This window comes from Cololabis saira, chromosome 10 (assembly GCF_033807715.1).
Source record: "Cololabis saira isolate AMF1-May2022 chromosome 10, fColSai1.1, whole genome shotgun sequence".
Taxonomy (NCBI): Eukaryota; Metazoa; Chordata; class Actinopteri; order Beloniformes; family Belonidae; genus Cololabis; species Cololabis saira.
Window position 1 is genome coordinate 39,057,455 of NC_084596.1, and position 23,083 is coordinate 39,080,537.

Genomic DNA, 23,083 nt, shown 5'->3' on the forward strand with positions numbered 1-23,083 from the left:
ATCTTTCCTACTCCACTCAACTCCAAATGATTTAATACATTATTTAATACTGTATAAAGATAAGCTTGCTGATTTCTTTCCATTTGCGTATCGTGTGTACACACAAAAACAATCAGACCTGCAAATTGCCCTGTTAACACTTTGAGGCGGTCAGGGGGTACTTAGGATTGTCTGCAGTAAATAATGTTTCCTTCATAGGAAAAATGGCGTTTCGAGGCAACAAAAAGTAAAAATGATTAGCTCCCACGAAACTACGGCACATTTGCCCAAAATACTGGTCGATGATCAAATTAATTATTACAATAAATGAAAAACCAGTGATACAACCCTTTTTATATAACATAACAACATCCATGAACTTCAAGACCTCCTTAACAATGAGCTCTCCAAGGTGGATATATAGATTAAAGTAAGTAAAATCTCTCTCAATATTAAGAAAACAAATTATATATCATTTAGTTTCAATAAAAATGAATAAATATGGAAAATTTTGCCTTTCAGATCAAAATAAATGATGAAGAAATAGAGAGAGTAAACTCTACAAAGTTCCTTGTGGTCCTCATTAATGACTGTGAATGATCACCTTGTGCAAAAATTAAATATCCAAAATCTGAATATGTCGGTCTGTTTTTCAAACCGAGACACCTGCTTCCATGCTCTGCCCTTCTCATTCTTTATTAGGATTAGTATTAGCTAATATTATAACTTCCCCCTGTGGTGGCAAAAATTGTTGTTCAAAAAGAATGTCAGGACACCTCAGCTGTCTTTCTGAAGATTTAATGGAAAGAGGAAAAACATTCAATTGAATGGAGCCACACAGTCCAACCGGTCACATGAACCGTCAGTCCTGAGTGAGCTGAATGTGCTTAAAGAAAAGTTATGTTATAGCTGGGAAGCTGGGAAACTAGACAAAACATCACCCACCACCATAGACACCATAGATATACAAACATACTTTGACGACAACACAATTACATAAGACTACTTATAACATTCTTCGACACAAACCTTTATTTCATTCTCCGCATCGGGAACCAGCGCATGGTTGACGTCACCCTAAGCGGGATTACTTTAATTTCTACAACCGTCACACTGTAAGCCTTCACTTTACAGTACATAAACCTCAGTCTCTGCATCGGGAACCATCCTTCGATAAGCACATGGTTGACGTCACCTTAAGCGAGACTACTTTAATTTCTACAACTCTCACACTGTAAGCCTTCACTTTACAGTACATAAAACCTTAGTCTCCGCATCGGGAACCATCCTTCGATAAGCACATGGTTGACGTCACCTTAAGCGAGACTACTTTAATTCTTATTCCCTGCTCTTAGAATTTTCTTTTCTAAGCGTTACTTTTACACATAAATACACCTTTATTTCTCTATTCCCTGCTCCCAGAAAAAAATATAATTTCCAAGCGGTACTACCTCTTCCCGGCTCTCAGAAAAAATATAATCTGAGCGGTACTATTAATAAAATAAAAAACAACTTTCATCCAGAAAATTTAACAGGTTAAATATGCATCTCTCATTCTTATCCCATTGGCCACATTCACATCCTTTCAAATCACTCATTCAAACTTTGAACTGAACACCAGCCGACACCGTTCATATATTAAGTTTGTGAGGGGTGACTTCACTAATAAAACCAAGTTGAACTTATTGATTTTCAACATCGTCATATTATATTGTTTAGCCAAAAATAGATACATTACCTCTTCGCTATCCATCCTGCAAACGACCGCTGAAAACGGAAAAGAAGTTTTGAAAGTCCGTCCCGTTCATTCAGTATCAAAACAAATGCACGCGACGGGGACAGGATCTTTCCAGCAGTACACGCTGGTGCTCATGGGAAACGTAGTGTTCTTTCTGGTAAAGCACTACCGCTTTTGTCCAAAGGAGCCGCCAAACTCGACAAAAGCTGAAAGTTACATTGTGCTGCTTTAAAAGAAATTTAAAAAAAATTGTGGTGGTGGTAAAATTTACTACAGAGAATATTAAGATTAAGGTGAGAAAAGTTTGATGGGTATTCTCAGTTCTTTTTTTGACAGCAAATCATATGCTGATTTTTTTTATTTTTCACGTCATCAAAAAAAACTTTTTAGAGACCTTAAAACCAACAAAAAAATAAACAAGTTCATGCATTGAAATGTATTAATATTAATGACCTATTCATTGGGCTAACATCCAAAAGGCCCATGCAGTGACTGCCCTTGGTCTGCTCTTGTTGACATGGCATTGTTTTCTTCTCTTTATCCTCGAGCACAAAGATAACTTGTGAAATTCCTGCTGGCTGCCTTTGAGGGCTTGATGATTCAGAGGATAACTTAAGGACAGCTTGTGATGCAGGTGGCAAAAACAACTTGTTTTAAATTTTGAACAATGAACAATATCTTACTGTTTATGAAATATATGTTAAAGACATACTTAGTTAAGCTATACTCAACCTAGATTTTACAAAATTTTCAGTTCATTTATCAGAATAGAATGATCATAAAACACTAAGGAGAAAATGGAAATACAATTGGAAGATCTTGTGCTGCCCTGTACTGACTTGCCTTTGTATTTAAACTTTCATCTTCTTCAATTATCCCTAAGGCCCAGTCCCAATACACCCCCTAGTCCTACTTTTCAGCCCTACCCCTAAATTTTGCGCGTTCCCGTGAGGGTAGTGGTGTCCCAATTCGTCTTTGCATATAGAGGTAGTGTGCATAACTAGGGGTAGGGTGTAAGCATCTAGCCCTTCATAGCTAGGGATTTCAGATGCTGACTCGCTGACCGAGGGCTAGAGAAATTTCCCAGAATCCTTTACGTCATCATTTGCAGACTGAATCAAACAAAAAAACATGGCGGACATTTCTAATTTTTAGTGAATAAAATCAATATTTTGATTTAGCTTCTGCATAAAAATGCGTTTTGATTACATTTCTAGCGAGAAATATATATTTTACTTTCATAATATTCACTCAGTGAATGTACATAATCACTCGCTTGCTCGTTTTTTTCAGATCTCGCCAGAATAAAGACTGATTTATGGTTCCAGGTTACACCAACGCAGAGCCTACGACATAGGTTACGCGGTGACGCGTGCCGTACAGTGCGCATCACCACGTACCCTACGCCGTAGGCTCTGCGTCGATTTAACGCGGATCCATAAATCGCCGGCGGCTCTTCTCATCCCCGAAAACATCAGAGCAAATTTCTTAACAGGCGTTATTGGGATAAACTGAGCCCAGGTTGGGGATCTTAACGGTTACTTTTATGCCTGAAAAAAATATTAAAACTTAATAAAGTGGCATATTAACAGCGCTACAGCGGAAATTAAAACAGCTTCTAGCTTGCTTTTACCTCTCGGCTCTCTGATATGGTGTGACGTATGTGCAAAGGTAACTACGCAGTCGCTTACGTACCCGAACGTAAACCATGCAGTGACGTAGCAAATGGTGTCCAAATCCCTAGGGAAGATTACAAGGGCCCCTAGGGCTAGTGGTAGTGAGTAGGGGGTGTATTGGGATTGGCCCTTAGTCTATTCCAGGCTCTGGGTTGAGAACACTTGTCCACCCATTTAGGGTCTCATTCTCAGCTGTCCACAGTCCCTGAGTCTTTGACTTTTACAATCACATGAGCAAGCAGAGGAAGGTGTGAGCCACCTTGCCCCACTTAAGTTTGTAACTGGAGCCAGGAAAGCTATTGGCAGTATTTGTCCGTTGATGTTGTGTAAGGTCACTTCTAAGGGGTGTTAAATTCTCGGAGAGGCTCACAGGAATTGATTGTTCTCTATCCTTGTTGTCTCTTCACACATGTAGACTGTGGAGCCCAGTGGGGACTTTCATTCTGAGTACTGCTTTGAAGGGCTAGGACATAATGAAAGGGCTCAAAGGTACCTATCGCAAGTTAATCAAAAATCTGTCTTGTTTTAATTGATTGGATTTTGTAAGTTATGGGGATTTCCAGGCTGCTATTCTGCACAAGTCCAAAATATGTGCCATCAGCCAGCTTCACCAAGTCTGCTTCTGCCCTGTGATCTAAAGGGCTTTGGTGATGCTTTTTACTGGAGAAAGACTGATCTCAACAGAGAATGCAGAGTTGAGTATTTCTAACTTTTCTGTTTGTGATATTTGAGACATTTATATCTGTAAACGTATCAAAATGGACCATCATTGAGTGAAAGCAAACGTCTGACTCACTAGATTGCAGAATATTCACTCGTCTGTGCTCATGTGTTTATGAAAATACATTTTTGATGGTTAAGTGGTGTTTCTACTTTGCTTTTTATAAACATAATAAAGCACAAAATGTAAAACAGGGCAATTTTTGATATTCTTATTTGGATGCTATGTTTATGAACAAACTTCTCATTGCCTTATTGACAGACACTGTGACTATTAACTTTGGTACTGGAATCCAATTGAAATTTAAATTATAATGCTAGCCATATCTTCAAATAATGATTAAAAAAATCTTAAACCGAAATATAACTTTACTGATGATAGATTTTTCTCCTGAGAGGCTTTAATGATGATATTCTACTACCCGGACTGAAACACTGAAACAAAAATGAGAAAACTCTGTCAAAGTAAAAGAATTCTCATGTTCATATGTAATTTAGTGTAACATGAAAACTTTTTTCTTTTAACTGTTTTTCAAGTTCAGAAGTCTTGAAAATATGTTAATGGTTATGTTTCCATGCAAAAGAAAAAATCCTTTGAACTTGTTTATATAAGACATGTTATAAAAACAAAAATTGTAACACTTGAAATAGAAAAATGACCCACTAACATTTTTGTGATTACTATTTAAAATCTAGTCGCAGAATTTCAAAACTTCTTAAACAGTTTTCTGTTGACCACAAGGGATGAGTTCCCACTCAGTTACAGTAATGTTAGAATAGCATTTGCAACAGGTGACCAAGCAGCAGGAATAGAGCAGTTGTCCCTCCAATGATTCAAATATTTGCCATCACAAGGAATAAATAAATAAAATAAATTAGTATTAGCAAGGCAGAACGGTGGCTTAGTGGTTAGCACTGTTGCCTCACAGCAAGGAGGTCCCCGGTTCGACTCCCAGGCCCGGCAGGGGCCTTTCTGTGTGGAGTTTGCATGTTCTCCCCATGGGTTTCCTCCGGGTACTCCGGCTTCCTCCCACAGTCCAAAAACATGCATATTAGGTTAATTGGTGATTCTAAATTGCCTGTCTTTTGTGAGTGTGGTTGTGAGCATGGTTTGTGTGTTTATATGTGGCCCTGTGATGGACTGGTGACCTGTCCAGGGTGTTCCCTCTCACCTGAAATGAGCTGGGATAGGCTCCAGCAGACCCCCGTGACCCTGCAAGGGATAAAGCGGGTATAGATAATGGATGGATGGATGGAGTATTAGCAAATTAAATTGTAAAGCCATGGACAAAATGAACTTTATTAAATCATGAATGAAATATATTTATTTGTATGCACTTATTAGTGCAGGTACCCACAGCATGACACTGTTGCTAAATCAATGCGTATTACGAGTATGTACTACTTTGACCTTATTGTAGACAACAGTATGTAGTATATCAGCTGACATGCTGTATACTAACAATGACTGCTGGTCAAGTATCTAGTACTGTATATTACATTGTAAGCACAGTATGTTGTATGAGCATTTAAAAAAAAAGCTGTTATCATGATTTTTTTGTATTGTATTGTAAGATTTATTGAACTTACTGGTTTGTCGTTATTTCCATAGGAAACAAAACCAAAACTACGCACAAATTGGAAGAATAACCATATTTGGTGAGTAAAATTAATTTATGATTTTGCAAATGCATCTCAATTTCTTTTGATTTTTCCTCATTCACTGTGCTTCATTTTAATTTCCTACACCTAGTATGATGACAATTTATTGTTAAAAAACTTCCTGAATGACTCATAATGTCAAATGCTTTCTTCAAGATAGACTGGTGTAGAGATATAAAGGGGATGAACATAACGTAACCTCCCTCAATAGAATCGGTGCTTGCAGGAGGAAGCTGGGAGGAGGTGGAATTTTAAGAGCAGCAGCACCATCTGCCGGAAAGAGATCAGATTGTATCTGAGAGCCTAGTTTTGTCAGCTCCTTTTATAGACCTATGAATGAGATGGAGTAATTGGAATAAATCATTCAGAAGTGTAAAAGAGAGCACTCAAGATGTCTGCCTGAACAAGCTCCAAGGGGTAGCCTGTTTTATTTTATTCTTTTTTTGGTAGGTTTGATTTATCCCTCTATTCGTATGAATCAACAGAGCTGTAAGAAAGAAAGAAAGAAAGAAAGAAAGAAAGATTCCCTTAGTACTCCCACAATGGGGAAATTCTTTCTCTGCATTTAACCCATTTTCTAGTTGAACTAGTAGCAGTGGTCTGCCATGCAATGGCACGGCGCCCGGGGAGCAGTAAGGGTTAAGGGCCTTGCTCAGAGGCCCTAAGGTGGTTGACTTTTGGTTGCAATCCAAGGGCTTGAACCTGGGTCCTCCAAACTCCAGCCCTCCTCTGTAACCACTAGGCTGCCACTCCCCATAACCCCATAACCAAAAGAAAGTCAAGAAGCCGTTTTAGATGCTTATTCAATTTATTCTACTGAACAAAAGACATGCTTAGGGAGACACCATCACTAGGACAAGTGTGTCTCGGGAAACAAACTGGGAATCCTTTCTGTAAAAACATCATTCTTCCTCATGTCCTTTCTGAAACAAAGAAAGAAAATGCAATATAAAAATTACGTTATTAGTTTAGAGAAACAGCTGTTACATTCATAGCTTGTGTGTTTATGTGTGTGGAGGTACAAACCTTAGACCCCCCATCACGGCTCTTGACACGTAGCTTATTGACCTGAGACTCAGCGATGTCAGCTCTCTCTTCAGCTTCATCAAACTCATGCTGTAACTTGCGGAACTTGGTGAGATTACTGTTGGCCTGTTCTTCCTGTAGAACAGAAACACCATATACATATATATATTAAATATCCTACATGCATTACAGGTATGATGTATAAAGCTGCTTGTTAAAACCATTTGTACTTACAGCCTCCTCTGCAGTCCTCTTGTAGGATTTCACCTTAAGTTGCAGCTTGTCCACCAAATCTTGAAGACGTGCTAGATTCTTTCGGTCTTCTTCGGTCTACATTGAACAAAAAGAGAGAAAGATAATAGGAAAGGAACAGGAGAAAGCCATTAATTTAAATACATGCACAAATTTCATTTTCAAAGCATGGAAGAGACTTTAGTCAACTCTGACAGTTACCTGATAAGTAAGCTCCTTGATACGCCTCTCATACTTTCGAACTCCTTTTATCGCATCACCAGCTTTTTTCTGTTCACCTTCCACTTCATTTTCAAGTTCCCTGACCTGCAGGATACCACAACAAAAGTCAACTAGCAACAATCTTATTTATTGCAGCGGACATTTATATTAAATGCTTAAATGTAAGGAGAAAGGAGGGAACTTCTACTAACCCTGGACTCCAGCTTCTGAATCTGCTTCTTTCCTCCCTTCATGGCGATCTGCTCAGCTTCATCCAGACGGTGCTGCAGGTCTTTGATGGTTTGCTCCATGTTCTTTTTCATGCGCTCCAGGTGAGCGCTGGTGTCCTGCTCTTTCTTCAGCTCCTCTGCCATCATGGCAGCATCAGTAATGGCCTTCTTGGCCTTCTCTTCAGCATTTCTGCATTCCTGCACTGCCTCCTCCACCTCATTTTGAAGCTGGGATGTATCAGTCTCCAGCTTCTTTTTCTGGTTCAGCAGGCTGGTGTTCTGTTTTTAAGCACATGTTAAGTATGAAAAGGGCTGAAACAAATAAGTTACAGCATATTGTATACATGATCACTACAGCCTACCTGTGAGTGCAGTAGCTGCACCCTCTCGCTAACATCCAGCAGTTCTTGCTCTGCAAGTCTGCGACTTCTCTCAGTTTGCTCCACAGCAGCCCTCAGTTCCTCCAGTTCAGCCTGAAGCAGGTTGTTGCGTCGCTCAACAATGGCTATGTTTTCCTTCATATCATCGTTTAATCGCATAGAGTCATCAAGCTGAAGCTGAGATTCCTAAAAGATGAACCCAAATAAATTAATTATCTGATACTCTTTTCTTTTTTATCAACAATTGCAATAACATCATTATATTTGTATTCCAATTATTTTTATTTGTACCTTCAGATGAGCATGAACCGACTTTAATTGTTTCTGGGCCTCAGCTGCCTGCCTGTTGGCTTGGCTTAGCTGGATTTCCATCTCATTGAGGTCTCCCTCCATCTTCTTTTTCAAACGGAGGGCTTCATTCCTGCTGCGAGTTTCAGCCTCAAGAGAGCTCTGCAGAGTATCCACAGTTCGCTGCTGGTTTCTCTTTGCTTGCTCCATCTCTTCATCTTTCTCAGCCAGCTTACGCTCAATGTCAGCCTTGACTTGGTTGTACTCAAGCTGGACTCTGAGAATCTTTCCTTCCTCATGCTCTAGTGAGGCCTGTCATGGAGTAGGCAACTTTAGTGAAAAGCTCATGACCTTTTTACCAAAATATGTTGACATTTCAAGGTGGATTTTGCAGCATACCTCTGCTTCCTCCAGGGCTGTCTGTATCTCAGACTTCTCTTGTTCTAGCTGCTTTCGAATCTTCTCAAGCTCATGAATGCTCTTTCCAGTCTCACCAATTTGTTCAGTGAGATCGGAGATTTCCTCTAAAAGTCAAATTGTGATAATCTAAAAAGATGTTCTATTGGGGAAATTATTGTTTTGAGGTTGAATGATGAATTGACTCACCTTGTAAGTTCTTATTCTCCCTTTTCATGGTCTCCAGATGTTCAAGGGACTCTTCATATGAGTTTTTCAGTTTGAAGAGCTCAGTACTTTGAGTCCTGGCTTCTTTCTGAGCACTTTCCAGCTCTGATTGACACTCCTCATACTTCTGTTTCCACTCTGCCAAGACCTGAAAGACAGTGAACATTTCAGATTAAGCATGTCCTTCCTTCAGATAATAAAATTGTATTTTTACTAATGTATATAAACCTTGTCAAAGTTCCTTTGCTTCTTGTCGAGTGCAGCAGCAGAGGCATTGGACCTCTCCACATCCACCATGAGATCTTCAATCTCATTCTGCAGCCTGTGTTTGGTCTTCTCCAGAGAAGAACATTTAGCGTTCACTGCTTCAACAGCTTCCTCAGCATCCTGCAGACGCTGAGCCAGTTTCTTTCTGTAGTAGGGGAGAACTTATTGAGAGTTGGTTGCTCTGAAAGCTAGCTGACTACTTGGTTGAATGCTGTAAAGCAGTCAACCATTTGTGATCTTGTTTCTCTTTATTTATTGGATGAATGCTGTAAAACATTCAACCATTTGTGATCCTGTTTCTCTTTATTGATTCTTCTACTACTACTTATTATGGGCATGCCAAGTAGTGGCATGACCATATTGCAATTGTCCAAAATGGCCCAAAGGGCAATGTTGCTAGCCTAAGGTTTTGGAAATCCTGGAATATCTTAAAAGCAACAGGTTATCGTAGAGACATCATTCAAATGTTCCCAGACTCGGTTCGCTTCGGACTAAAAAATCTTTCAACCTCATTATGCCAATTATTACAGTTTTTGAGATATTAAACTTTCAATAAAAAAAAAAGTCCATTTGACTCTGGACACTTGTTGCTAGGCAACAGGTTATCGTAGGGACATGATTCAAATGTTTCAAATCTCGCCTCGGTGTGGACTACAATATATTTAAATTTCATGAAGCTGTGATTTACATTAATTTAGATTTACAAAAAACCCCGAAGCAAGGGGTTTAGTTTATTAACAACCCTAAACCACACCCCCTGTGGGGAGCACAGGAATGAATGCAATACAACCATAATCACCTCAAACTGTCATAGAACCACCCCGAACACAACCACTACAGCCCCAAACCAAAGCAGCAAGAGGGGACGACTGGGCAGTAGGGCATTCCCATATCAAAATTTCCTGAAATGTTCTAGTTATTAGGGCCCGAGCACTGACAGTGCGAAGGCCGTATTGTATATCTAAGATTTTTTTTTTTTTTCGATGAAATGAGGGCCCAAAAGTCACCAAATTTTGCACGCAAGCCAGGCCTGGCGAAAAATTTCATATTTAATGGTTTGCATTAATGGGCGTGGCCTAATGGCTCAACAGCGCCCCGTAGAAATCTTCGTGCCTCAAGCCCCACAATATGGTTTGACGTACATGCACAAACATCGATACACACCTGTAGCATGTCGCAACTTAAAGAAAAGTCTGTTGGCGCCATGGCCGAAACCGAACAGGAAGTCAGCTATTTTGAATTAATCGTGTCATTTTGGCGCAATTTCTTCACCCAAACCATAACGTGCACCCAGGTGTGTTATACAAAATCAAAATGCGCGTCTCGATCGTCAAAAGCGTTACTGCGGCGACGATAGACACCCAAAAGCGCGCCCCCCCTTCATCTGATTGGTCAATATTTGATAGTTCCTACTTTCTGCCATAACTTTTGAATGGTTTGACATAGAGAGTCGTGGGTGGTGTCATGTGACTCGGTTTTGAGTACTTGACCTTCATTGGCATGAATTAACCCCGCCCCTTCTTCTGATTGCTCGATATTTGATAGATCTTATTTTCTGCCGTAACTTTTGAATGGTATGACATACAGAGTCGTGGGTGGTGTCATCAGACTCGGTTTTGACTCCTTCACCTTAATTGGTGCAAATTAGCTCCGCCCCTTCTTCTGAATGCTCGATATGTGATAGTTGCTATTTTCTGCTATAACTTTTGAATGGTTTGACATAAAGACTCGTGGGTGGTGTCATCGGACATGGTTTTGAGTCCTTGAACATAATTGCTGCAAATTACCCCCGCCCCTTCATCTGATTGGTCGATATTTGATAGTTCCTACTTTCTGCCATAACTTTTGAAGGGTTTGATGTAGAGAGTCGTAACTGGTGTCATCCGCTAAATGTCCAGGCCTGAAGACATCTACATGCAAGTCATACAAGTGCTTCCACTGCAGCACGCCTGAACGTGCACAAGGGTGCGAGGGCCTGTTCATCGCTGCTTTCAGCTTTAATTCAAATTTAAATGTGTTTGACTTACTTGGCTTCTTCCAGTTCTTCGGTCCTCTGGATGGCATCAGTTTCATACTTGGTTCTCCACTGAGCCACCTCTGAGTTGGCCTTGGACATGCTGCGTTGCAGTTCAGCCTTGGCCTCCTGCTCCTCCTCATACTGCTCCCTAAGCAAGTCACAGTCGTGACGAGCCGACTGCACACCGTGGGCTAAAGCATTCTTGGCCTGAAATAGCAGCATGTCAAAATATTTTGATCTTATCTACATTTATTCTGTTCTTTAATGTGGTTTTGTTTTTTCATACTTTAACTTCCTCTTCCAGTTGTCTTTTAAGGTCTTCAATTTGTTGTGTGTAAGACTGTTTTCCTCTGGTGAGTTGAGACACCAGGGAATCCTTCTCTTCAAGCTGCCTTGTAAGTTCACCTATTTTAAGCAGGAAGTTAAATAATCTCTTATTTTGTCAAAGGTGAAATTTGCCATTCAGTTGAAGAACATACCGTTCTCAGTTTGAAGCTTTGCTTTCTGCATGGTGAAGTCATTGATGCTACGCTGTCCTTCCTCTGCCTTTGTTTTATATTCACTCGACTGGTCCTCCAAAGACCTGCACATTTTCTCCAAATTGTTCTGAAAACCAGACAATAAAAATGTACTACGCAATAACAAAAAGCCTGATATATACAGTAAAAATAATTTACCTTAGACTTGACAATATGTTCCATATTGGAGACCACATCATCTAGTTCCAGTCTGAGCTCACTCTTCTCCTTCTCCAGTTTCTGCTTGACTCTCTGCAGGTTGTCAATCTGCTCTCCCAGGTCAGCAACACTGTCAGCTTGTTTCTTCCTGAGTGTTGAAGCAGTGGCTTCATGCTGCAGAGTCGCCTCTTCAAGGTCTCTGCGGAGTTTCTGAAACTCGGCCTCCCTCTTCTTGTTCATCTCGATCTGAGCAGCTGTGGCTCCACCAGCCTCCTCCAGCCTCTCACTGATCTCCTCCAGCTCCCTGGCCAAGTCTGCTCTCTGCTTCTCCACCTTGGCTCGAGCAGCTCGCTCTGCTTCAAGCTCTTCCTCCAGCTCCTCGATACGAGCCTAGACCAGAAACATTTTGTGATGAATATTTAAATGGTTCTTGAATTGTCATGTTGTGTTGCTTGTTCGTTTATCCTGAATGAATTATCACCTGTAGCTCCTTCAATTTTTTCTGGAGCTGGGCAGACATCGCCTGTTCATCCTCTATTTTGCTATTGAGTTGACTGATTTCGAAATCTTTCCTGAGGATTAAAAACTTTTATAAATATGTGATTGCATTAAAATAATTTAATATTGTTTGTATATATTGTTATTGCATTTGCAACTTGCTTTTTCAGCCTCTCATCAAGTTGCTGTTTGTCATTTTCCAAGTCCATGACGCTCTCTTGGGCCAACTTTAGGTCTCCTTCAAGCTTTCGCTTTGCTCTCTCAAGGTCCATTCGTATTTTCTTCTCTTGCTCTAAGGACCCTTCAAGCTGCCAAATTATAAAAAGAAATTTAAGTATAATTTCTTGGTATTTCTTAACATTAATATAATCTAGGGATTTCTTACATCATCCACTTGCTGCTCCAGCTTTGCCTTGGCTTTGGTCAGAGTGTTGACTTTGTCTTCTTCACTCTGCAGGTCATCCAGCGTTTGCTGATGAGCTTCCTGTAAAGCTTTCTTTTCTTTGGTCAACTTGGCAATGATTTCATCCAAAGCAGCCATCTCCTCTGTCAGGTTCTTTACCTGATTCAAAAAAATCATAGATCCTGAATAGCTATCAATGCATCTTCAGAAATATTGTCTTTCCAGATTTAACTTTCTGATTCAAAGTACCTTGTTCTCTGTGGCATGTTTCTCTTTCTCCACTTTAGCCAGAGTCAGCTCCAAGTCATCAATATCTTTCTTGAGCTCAGAGCACTCGTCCTCCAGCTTTCTCTTCTTTGCAGTGAGTTCAGCATTCATCTCTTCCTCATCATCCAGCCTTTCTGTCAGCTCTTTGGCTTTGGCTTCCATCTGAATTTTGTTCTTGATGAGCCCCTCACATCTCTCCTCTGCATCAGCAAGACTATCTTGCTCCTGTTATTATAAAGATTGAAAAAGCGTTACACCGTAAACAACCATTGATGTTGATATGTTAGTGTTTAAGACAAGAAAAATCATACAGTTTGGACTTGGAGCTGCAGGTCATTCTTCTCTTGGAGAGCAGAAACCATTTTCTCCTCTAGTTCCTTTCTGCGAGCTTCAGATTTTGCATAGGCCTCTTTTAACTTCAGGAATTCTTCCTTCATGTTGGCCATCTCCTTTTCAGTTTCTGCAGATTTCAGCAGAGGTTTTATCTTGAAATACATCTTCATCCAAGGCCAATTCTTGACCCCCATGAAGGCCCGGATGTTCCACTGGATCACAAGTATTGCATCCCTGTTTACAAGAAATGTTGTCATTTGTGACATGAAGCAGAATGAATAAAACTGATGGGACTTTCAAAGAGTTTCCCCAATGTGAAACTCACCTGCGTTCGACAATCTTCTGGAATTCAACTCTTGCCAGATGACCTCGTGACCGAGCTTGAATGCCAGTGATAATTAGTGCTAGTCGGTCGTCTCGCATCTCTTCTAGCTGACCCAGCAATCCAGCTTTGAAGAACACCTTTTTAAAGGATAGTTTTCATATTCATTATTAAAGTAGATGTTGTGCACATTATGCATTTTAGAGTAACAGCAATGAAAATTCACACCTTAGTGTGCCCCAATCTGTACTGTTCGTGGTCTATGTCCAGAGTACCCAACAGTTTCTCAGATGCCTTCTTGTTGTCAATGAACTGTCCCTCAGGAATGGCATTTGGGTTCAAAATCCGGTATCTGTTACACAATTGCATCAAATCATTTAGTTTCTTCTCATTTGATTTTTCTTTCTGTATTTCTTATCGAACACAAACCTCTGCTTGAAATCCCCATACTGGATCCTGTTGGGGAAACCCTTTCTGCAGATCCTGATACCTTCCAGCACACCGTTACAGCGAAGCTGGTGCATCACCAGAGGGTTCTCCATGGCCCCAGGAGTCTTGGTCTCATTGGGGATGATGCAGCGCACAAAGTGAGGGTGAGTGGACCTCAAGTTGGTCATCAGCTTGTTCAGGTTTTCCTGCAAGTTTTAACACAACTACAATGGAGTAATCATTAGGGCAAGAGCACTTACAGTGCGAAGGCCTGGCTTGCACGCAAGCCAGGCCTGGCAAAAAATGTGATATTTAATGGTTGCATTAATGGGTGTGGCCTAATGGCTTAACAGCGCCCCCTAGAAAACTTTGTGCCTCAAGTCCCACCATACGATTTGATGTTCATGCACGAAAATTGGTCCACACCTGTATCATGTCGCAACTTAAAGAAAAGTCTCTTGGTGCCATAGCCGAAACCGAACAGGAAGTCGGCCATTTTGAATTAATCGTGTAATTTTGGCGAAATTTATGCCATTTCTTCAGCCGTTTCTTCGCCCGAACCGTAATGTGCACCCAGGTGTGTTATACATCAAAATGTGCATCTCCATCCTGCGACGACGCGCATTACTTTTCTCATTCAAAAGCGTTACCGTGGCGACGATAGATGCCAAAAAGCGCGCCCCCACTTCATCTGGTTGGTCCATATTTGATAGTTCCTACTTTCTGCCATAACCTTTGAATGGTGTGATATAAAGAGCTATGGGTTGTGTCATCTGACTCGGTATTGAGTACTTGACCTTCATCGGCATGAATTAGCCCCGCCCCTTCTTCTGATTGGTCGATATGTGATAGTTCCTATTTTCTGCCATAACTTTTGAATGGTTAGATATAAAGAGTCGTGGGTGGTGTCATCGGACTCGGTGGGAGTCCTTGAACATAATTGTTGCAAATTAGCCCCGCCGCTTCTTCTGGTTGGTCGATATTTGATGGTCCCTATTTTCTGCCATAACTTTTGAATGGTTTGACATAAAGACTCGTGGGTGGTGTCATCGGAGTCGGTTTTGACTCCTTCACCTTATATGGTGCAAATTAGCCCCGCCCCTTCTTCTGATTGGTCGATATGTGATAATTCCGATTTTCTGCAATAACTTTTGAATGGTTTGACATAAAGACTCGTGGGTGGTGTCATCGGACTCAGTTTTGAGTCCTTGAACATAATTGCTGCAAATTAGCCCCGCCCCTTCATCTGATTGGTCAATATCTGATAGTTCCTACTTTCTGCCATATTTTTTGAATGGTTTGGTAGAGAGTCGTGGCTGGTGTCATCCGCTAAATGTCCAGGCCTGAAGAATCTACATGCAAGTCATACAAGCGCTTCCACTGCAGCACGCCTGAACGTGCACAAGGGTGCGAGGGCCTGTTCATCGCTGCTTGTAGCTTTAATTCACTTTTTGTTTGAAAGTGGGTAAAAAGCATTGCGCTTTTAATTCATATGGATTGTTGAATTTATGGTGATGGACAACTCAGTGTTTGTTATTTAAGGTCCTAGCTCATTTTAATTGTTTTTAAAAAGCCTTCACATACATATCTTTTAAGAAATATGTCATAATTATGCTCTTTCTTGTTTAATTCAATACATATTACTTGGAAATCTGATTAAAAAATATCTTACCCTGTGCAAAGCTGATACCGTTTGGAAGGATGAACCTTTCTTCTTAGCACCTTTACCTTTCGCGTCCGCAGCTGTATAGAGAAGATGACATTTGACATTAAAACAGTGAGTCAAAGATTTTTGATGAGGTCATAATTTTTCAGGACTTACTGAGCTGTTTCAAATTGTTAATAATTATATTTTTCAGTGAAACATTTTATATGTATTAAATGCATTCTTGATAAGTGAATGTACACATACCTGAGTCAGCTCCTGCGTAATTAGCAAAAAGCACTCCTAAAAGTTTGAGTGTGGACTTCTGGTACAATCCAACAACCGTCTCATTCAGAGGATCCTTGTTCTTCACCAGCCAGTTGTTGATATTATAATCAACAGTTCCAGCGTAGTGAACCAGTGAAAAATGGCCCTCTGGTTTTCCTTTGACAATTCTTGGCTTCTGGAAGTTGTTGGATTTCCCCAGGTGGTTGTCATAGAGCTTGGCTTTAAAAGTGGTATCACTGGCTTTGGGAAACATGCACTCCTCCTCAAGGATGGACATGATACCCATGGGCTAACGAGAGCATAATTAAGAAAGCAAATAATTCAGTAAGACAAAAAATATCTTTATTTAAGTCAATAAATAATGTACTTATAAACTCACCTTCTCAATCAGGTCAATGCAGGCCTGCAGATCCATACCAAAATCAATGAAAGTCCATTGAATGCCCTCTTTCTTGTATTCTTCCTGCTCCAGCACAAACATGTGGTGGTTGAAAAACTGTTGCAGTTTTTCGTTGGTGAAGTTGATGCACAGCTGCTCAAAAGTGTTGAACTGTAATGAAAATGAAAGGAAGCAAAATGAGTTAAACAAATTTTTTTTAAACAAAATAATGAATCTTTTTGTGTTATTCTATAGAATTCCACTGAAACTCACATCAAAGATCTCAAATCCAGCAATGTCCAGCACACCAATGAAGTACTGGCGTGGCTTATTGGTCTCAAGTGACTGGTTAATTCTCACCACCATCCACAGAAACATCTTCTCATACACTGACTTAGACAGTGCACCAATAGCATAGTACACCTTCAAAATAAGATAATTATTGGCATACTTAAAACATATCTTTACATGAATTCAAACTTACTTTACGCTCTCTGCTCTCTGACCTGGTCACAACTTTGTCCCTTGGTGACCCACTCATTACCGACTTTGACTCTTGGGTGACAGAGACCTTTTATGAGGTCAGCAGAGTTCAGGCCCTGCAGATAAGCAACTTTATCCACTTCTATAGAAATAAAAATGATATTTTGTTCAAACATACATGGGGAACCAAAGGAACATCTGCAATATTGTACATACAGTTATGCAAATTCTTTGTTTTTAGCTCTGTTGCTTAACATGCTGAAAAGTAGAAACCATCAACAACACTAAATCATGCAAATCTTATATTATTATCTTATATTATGCACCAAGATTTCAACTATTCACTCCCCTCAAAAGAAAGACGTACTCCTTTTGAAACATTTCATAACAGAACAATCAACTCTCCACAATCATTGCACTTTTTTAATCTCAGAAATTCTTTTTAGTTTAGTCCAGATTTTACATCAAATTGCCATAATACGTTCTCCAACTAAGAATAATCAAAAACATATACATTCAACAGCCCCACTTGCCTTCAGTGCCATCAGCCTCTGCCTGTTCTTCACGCTGCTTGTTCTTGAATTTCATGTTGCCTTGGTGCATGATGGCACCAGTCAGTTTGTAAATGCTGTTCTTCTCTTCTTGAGTGAAACCCAGCACATCAAAGGCATCCTAAAATCAAATCAAGAAATCTTTGCCAGCTTTGTACTTTGTTATCATATGTGTTATATTATATGTAATGTTTTTGCTCTTATGATTCATAAGCTCAACTCACATCAGTGGCATTCAGCTCATCTGCGTCATTGATAGAGGCTACAGTTGTCTCTCCTTGGGAGATGAAGGAGTAGTCGTAGGGGTTGTTGGTGATAAGGAGCATTTCTAAAATTAGATAAAAAGTGTGTATTATAAACGACATTATGCAGGACAGTGTTAACAATATTTACTGTCTATTAGTTTTGCACACTTACCCAGAAGTTCAGGCTTTGCCTGAGACAAGATCTGGTAGAAAATGTGGTAGTCCCTCTCAGCTTTGAGTTGGAAAGTCACACGTGACTTTTCCAGAAGGTCTGTTTGGCGTATGAACTCTGTTATCTTTTTGTCATACTGGAAAAAACAATCATCTCATGCACAAACATTGTTTTCGAACACAATTACCTTAATATGACAGCCCGGATTTGACAGATTTAAATGCAAAGTTGTGTGCACAAATGGTCTGGGCTTAAACAAATTATTACAATCAAATATGTGTTTTTAAATCATCTTTCATGTTTATGGAAATAATACCTCACACTGGATTTGTGGTAACAACACCACAATAATTTTTTTTTTTTTTAAAGCAGTTTTTCTTTTTTTTGTTTTTTGTTTAATGTATTCACTCAATTCAATTTCAATTCAAATTGGCTTTATTGGCATGAATGATAACCAATCAACACACGAAACACCAATACAATTACAACAAATACCCAACACCAAATACCTAACACATGTATACAATATATATATATATATATAGATATAGATATATAGATATACACACACATACACATGCACATACAGAACTATTTTACATTAATAGGCAGGGAGACTAAGGATAAGGAGACTGTGTTGTCTGGTTGTGTTTCTCTCCATCTATGACATGCGCTGATGTATTTAGCGGCTTCTAAAGAACTTTCCTTTTTTTCTCCAATTAAATGTTGGATTTTGTCCTGATCTGGGAGGGAATCAAAATTCAAAATCCAAAATCCAAAATTCATCTTTTTAGCTTTCTTGGACCATGCTGATAAGTTTGGCAAATGAAAGACAGATAGGCAGAGCCACCTGGGAGATTTGCGAGGCCCTGTGCGAAATGGCTGGCAGGGGCCCTCGCGCGCTCGCTACACTCACGCGCGCGAAATTTTTTGGGTTTTTCGGGTCAGATTGGGTGACTATATGCGCAATTTTAACTCTCCAATTAGCAAAATACTGGATACCTTCCCCTGCCTCATCATCATTTGGCTTGCCTCGACGCGGGGCCCCACGGTTGTAACAAATTTATCAAACGAGCCTTTCAGAGAGGCATTAAACTCTCTCTAAACTTTTTTTTCTTTTTTCATCCCCTGATGGAAATTTCCTGATTCTGTCTCGTTCTCTCGACATTGTGTGACATTTTGTTCCACACTCCACCGTCTGGATCAGAGCACCTTGTGTCAATGCGCTTGGTCTGACGCAGTTGTATTGAACAACAGACACGCGCATCGTTGCACATATATTTATTGATATGCACAGACTAGTACACATTTAGGTCTGTAATGGAACGTGACTGTTGATATTTATAAGGGAAAAAACGAAAAAAAAAAAAAAAATTTAATTTGAAAAAAAAAAAACGGCCCATAGCGCGAGGCCCCGTGCGGTCGCACGGTTCGCACACCCCTTGCGGCGGCCCTGCAGATAGGTATTCCAGCCCAACAGTTATGACTCATGTCTCCAAGTGGATCAAAGTGTTAAATCGTTGGGTGAAGTATTGTATAAAAAATATAGAATCAAGTGAAACAGAAGATTGATTTAGTTTCACTCACAAGTCTCAATATCAGCAGAGGCCAGCTTCCCCCTGTTGTCGAAATGAATTCTGATGAATTTACCCTGAAAGGAAAAGTTGTGTTCAGTGGAAATTAAAATAAGGAAAACACATTTCCTGTTGAGTTATGGGATACATGTAATTTCACTGCATTCCTGAATTCACTCACAAATCTGGAGGAGTTGTCATTCCTGATGGTCTTAGCATTACCAAAGGCCTCCAGAGCAGGGTTAGCCTGGATGATTTGATCCTCCAGGGTTCCCTAATGTCACAAAACAATGTCTCACCATCAAGCATACTGTCAAATTGAAGTAAACTGATATTTTTGTTCTATTATAATAAATAAACAAATATGTAATTTAAGTGAAAGAGTTAAAGCTAACAGAATAATAAATTTTTAATAAATACAGAGAGGTCACATAAGACAACCTTCTTCTCTTGAGATTGGTCTTTCTTGCCAGTTGGTGCAGCAGCGATGCTGGCAAAGTACTGGATCACACGTTTGGTGTTGACAGTCTTTCCAGCTCCGGATTCTCCGCTGAGTTAAAAAAAAAAACAATACCTTAGGCCCAAGAACGATGGTGAACAGGTGACAACAGGTGGTGCTTTGACTTACGTGATAAGAATGGACTGGTTTTCTCTGTCTGTCGGCAAGAGATTACAAAATGTTAGTGGAAGGAGCCTTTAGTCATAATGCATGTTTGAATAAGATATAAGGATTGAAAATGATTTCTGTACCTGCAAGCATGTACTGGTAGGCGTTGTCAGAGATGGAGAAGATGTGAGGAGGAGCTTCACTCCTCTTCTTTCCTCGATAGGCAACAACCACGTCTTGATTGTAGACTGGGAGCCACTTGTAGGGGTTGACAGTCACACAGAACAGCCCAGAGTAGGTCTGGCAGGTCAAGAGAGGGTTAGAGAGGTTTGCTTTCAGGTCTAGATGATATGAATTAGAAAAAAATGAAGTAGGTAACAGACTCACATAGATCATCCATGCTGCGTAACGCTCTTTGAGGTTGAACAGCACAGCTGGCTCATGGAGAAAGGTGAACATCGCCATGTCTTCAATTTTATCAAACTTTGGCGGGTTCTGGGGATTTACGTCAGCCTCCTTCACCGTGACAGTCTACAGAAAGAAGTACACATCTTACGCAAAGCTCAAAACTTGTATTAAAAGACTGTTAAATTGCACTGATGCCATGCTGATACCTTTCCAAATTCAGTGTTTGCAGTGACTTTGTCACCATCACGACTTTGGATGGTCGCTTTGACGTACTCAACCTCAGGATCAGGAACAAAACATTCCTTCTTCATGTCAAATATACGAGTCTGAGCCTCCAGACGCTCCTTATCAGATTTCCTCAGAAAAGGAGCAGCAGGCCCAAACTCTGCCATTTGAGCATCCCCCATGTTTTAAACTTTGAAGAACAAAATATTGTTTATGCAAAACCTATGGGAGAAAAACAGTTATAATAAAAGCTAAGGCAAATAATTTGGCATTATGAACCAGTGATTTGTACTAATGCACTTTGTGTTTTCCATTCATAATAGCAATACTTCCAGTGGCTACTGTCACTTCTAAAAGCAGTAAACTGTTTAAAACTGTCTAAAGGAGTAAGCTTGCATGAACATATCTCAAATTTTAGTTAAATGGACATGAAGATGCCATGATACATCTGATGTGTCATACACAAAATTATAAGTACAATCATCAAAAAAACATCCATTATTTTGTTATTTTGACACAAACTTGTGTATTATAAAAACATCCCTTCAAACTGAGTTTCACTGACACTTCAAAGTTGCTTTGAATCTTACTTTTCAACAAAATGAAACACTGCCTTCATACCAAATGTAAACAGCTCAGTCTATCTACAGTAACAACAGCTTTCAGTAATTTCAACACTCCCCAGCCACAGCAGAGCAAGTCATTTTGTTAATTTAGTTTGTGGTTTTCTTACCTCTGACTGTCAGCCGTATGAAGTGAAATGATGGAACCAGTGGAAGACACCAGTCAGCCCCTCCATTAATAAAGGTTGCAAGTCAGCCAAATATGGGGATGAATATTAAAGAAATGTCATCCGTGTTGCCCATTACAAAAAAAAAACTCTCAAAATTGGATTGAGCCCAGTGTTGCTATTTGTTGCTCTCACCTTGAACAACCGACTAATATGCCAAACATGGACAACATGGACATGACAAAAAAAAGGAGAGGCAGGAGGTGGGGGAGCAAGGACAGGCTATTGTGTATCAAGTCCTTCTCATCTGCCCCAATCAGTTGTACATAGCAGCTTATTAATTATAAGGAATATTAAGAGCATTTCAGTTTTAAGCAAGTTCTTGTGAGAGTCAACTGCATAAATAAACCTGTTAGGACTTTTGATTGTGTTACATATCATATGATTAAGTTGATTATTTATTCTCCATAAATTACTGATATATTCTTTAATGGAATCCATGAATGATTGACATGGTATATCAAAATGAAAGTGATCTGAATAATAGCCTTTTGTATAGAGATAGACAACCGTGCCTTCATTCTCAAACTAAATAAAGTAACCTATGAGACAGTTGGGATTTGTTGGACTGCGGACATTTAAAGATCTGGCATTCAACAATTCCATGCAGTTATAGGATGTGAAAAATACAGTATTTCAAGAAAAAGAACGAAGAGCTTCAGCTGTTGTTTGCAGAGGCAAGACTACGCCAAGGTCACAGCTGTGAGGTCTTTTTGTTGTCACTCACCACTGTTAACGGTTTGATCTACACCATTAATCCAACCCTGTTCACTTTGTATTGTTTCCTCTCTCTTTCGCAGAAGTAGCACATGCTCTGACACAATGTTGTCCAACTCAAAGGTAGTTCACAGAAGTACTGTTTTGGAATGATCAATAATGTTGAATCAGCCATATTCATTGAGACTGTACTATAACTTTAGAATTCATCTTTTATTTAGAAGTGTCCAACATTATTGTTCCAGCCTTTGTGTTCACATACATTTCGTAAAAAAGTGCATAAAAAAGCCAAACGCACAAGGTCCTCTCATTCTCCTTTAAGGAAGTTTAATATATATTAATAACACCACCAGTAACCGAACCCTGGATTATTATGATTATTTTAACTGGTGTTTGGCATCATATGATTATCAGCTTTGACCTTTGAATGCGCCACATAAGACGGCTCAGACGGCTTGTATTTTATATTGTACTTTATAGTCTATTGTACTTATTATATTTTATTGTATTGTTGCTGTTGTTCTTTTTCTTTTTCTTACTTTTCTTTGCACATGCCAGCTGCATTGCCAATTTCACTGGACTTGTTCGGCAACAATAAAGACATCTAATTCTGTGATGTGGATTGTTTATTTTAGTTTAGTTTTTTTTTTTTTTACACCAGGCCCAATCGCAGGCTCCTTGTTGTCTCAGTTCAGTATGTGAAAAGTAAGAGATCTATGCATCAGCTTTCCATTTAGAGCTCAAGAGGGGACATCATTGGTGAAACAATACTAGGACATAAGCTTTTTTGATATACAGTTATTTCAGCCTGCAACTTACTCCAAGAAAAAGATCATGAAAGTCTTTGAAATATTCAAAAACAATGCTCTGTTGGAACTCAGCCCGTCGGGCTTCATCTGCAGCCTGATCGCACTGAGACCAAGGGAAGAGCGCAGCGCGTGGCCAGAGAGCTGCGCGCTCGGCGACGGGCACGTGCCGGGCGCACTCCGATGCTCCGGCGCTCCAGCGCT

At 39.9% G+C, this 23,083-nt stretch overlaps 1 protein-coding gene and 1 long non-coding RNA gene across 2 annotated transcripts; one reads left to right on the forward strand and one right to left on the reverse strand.

Moving 5' to 3' along the window:
- Positions 1-3,855: 3,855 nt before the first annotated feature.
- Positions 3,856-22,670, forward strand: LOC133453030 (uncharacterized). The gene is made up of 4 exons (XR_009783287.1): positions 3,856-3,882; positions 3,957-4,087; positions 5,726-5,772; positions 22,157-22,670. It is a non-coding gene; the product is annotated as an uncharacterized LOC133453030 (long non-coding RNA).
- LOC133453029 (myosin-7-like) lies at positions 6,571-20,763 on the reverse strand. Its single transcript, XM_061732866.1, has 37 exons — positions 20,548-20,763; positions 20,321-20,464; positions 20,077-20,233; positions 19,955-19,982; positions 19,768-19,876; positions 19,508-19,600; positions 19,340-19,403; positions 17,753-17,851; positions 17,560-17,663; positions 17,318-17,456; positions 16,808-16,926; positions 16,575-16,724; positions 16,302-16,472; positions 15,902-16,211; positions 15,662-15,732; positions 13,990-14,195; positions 13,789-13,912; positions 13,564-13,700; positions 13,217-13,472; positions 12,888-13,130; positions 12,621-12,797; positions 12,398-12,543; positions 12,219-12,309; positions 11,738-12,127; positions 11,540-11,666; positions 11,347-11,465; positions 11,071-11,267; positions 9,005-9,188; positions 8,759-8,924; positions 8,552-8,676; positions 8,156-8,464; positions 7,847-8,050; positions 7,467-7,763; positions 7,255-7,359; positions 7,036-7,131; positions 6,802-6,936; positions 6,571-6,698 (listed from the first exon to the last, which is right to left on the reverse strand). Exons 1-37 carry the CDS (start codon positions 20,746-20,748, stop codon positions 6,678-6,680), a joined length of 5,814 nt encoding a protein of 1,937 aa, XP_061588850.1. The 5' UTR covers positions 20,749-20,763; the 3' UTR covers positions 6,571-6,677.
- Positions 22,671-23,083: the final 413 nt, after the last annotated feature.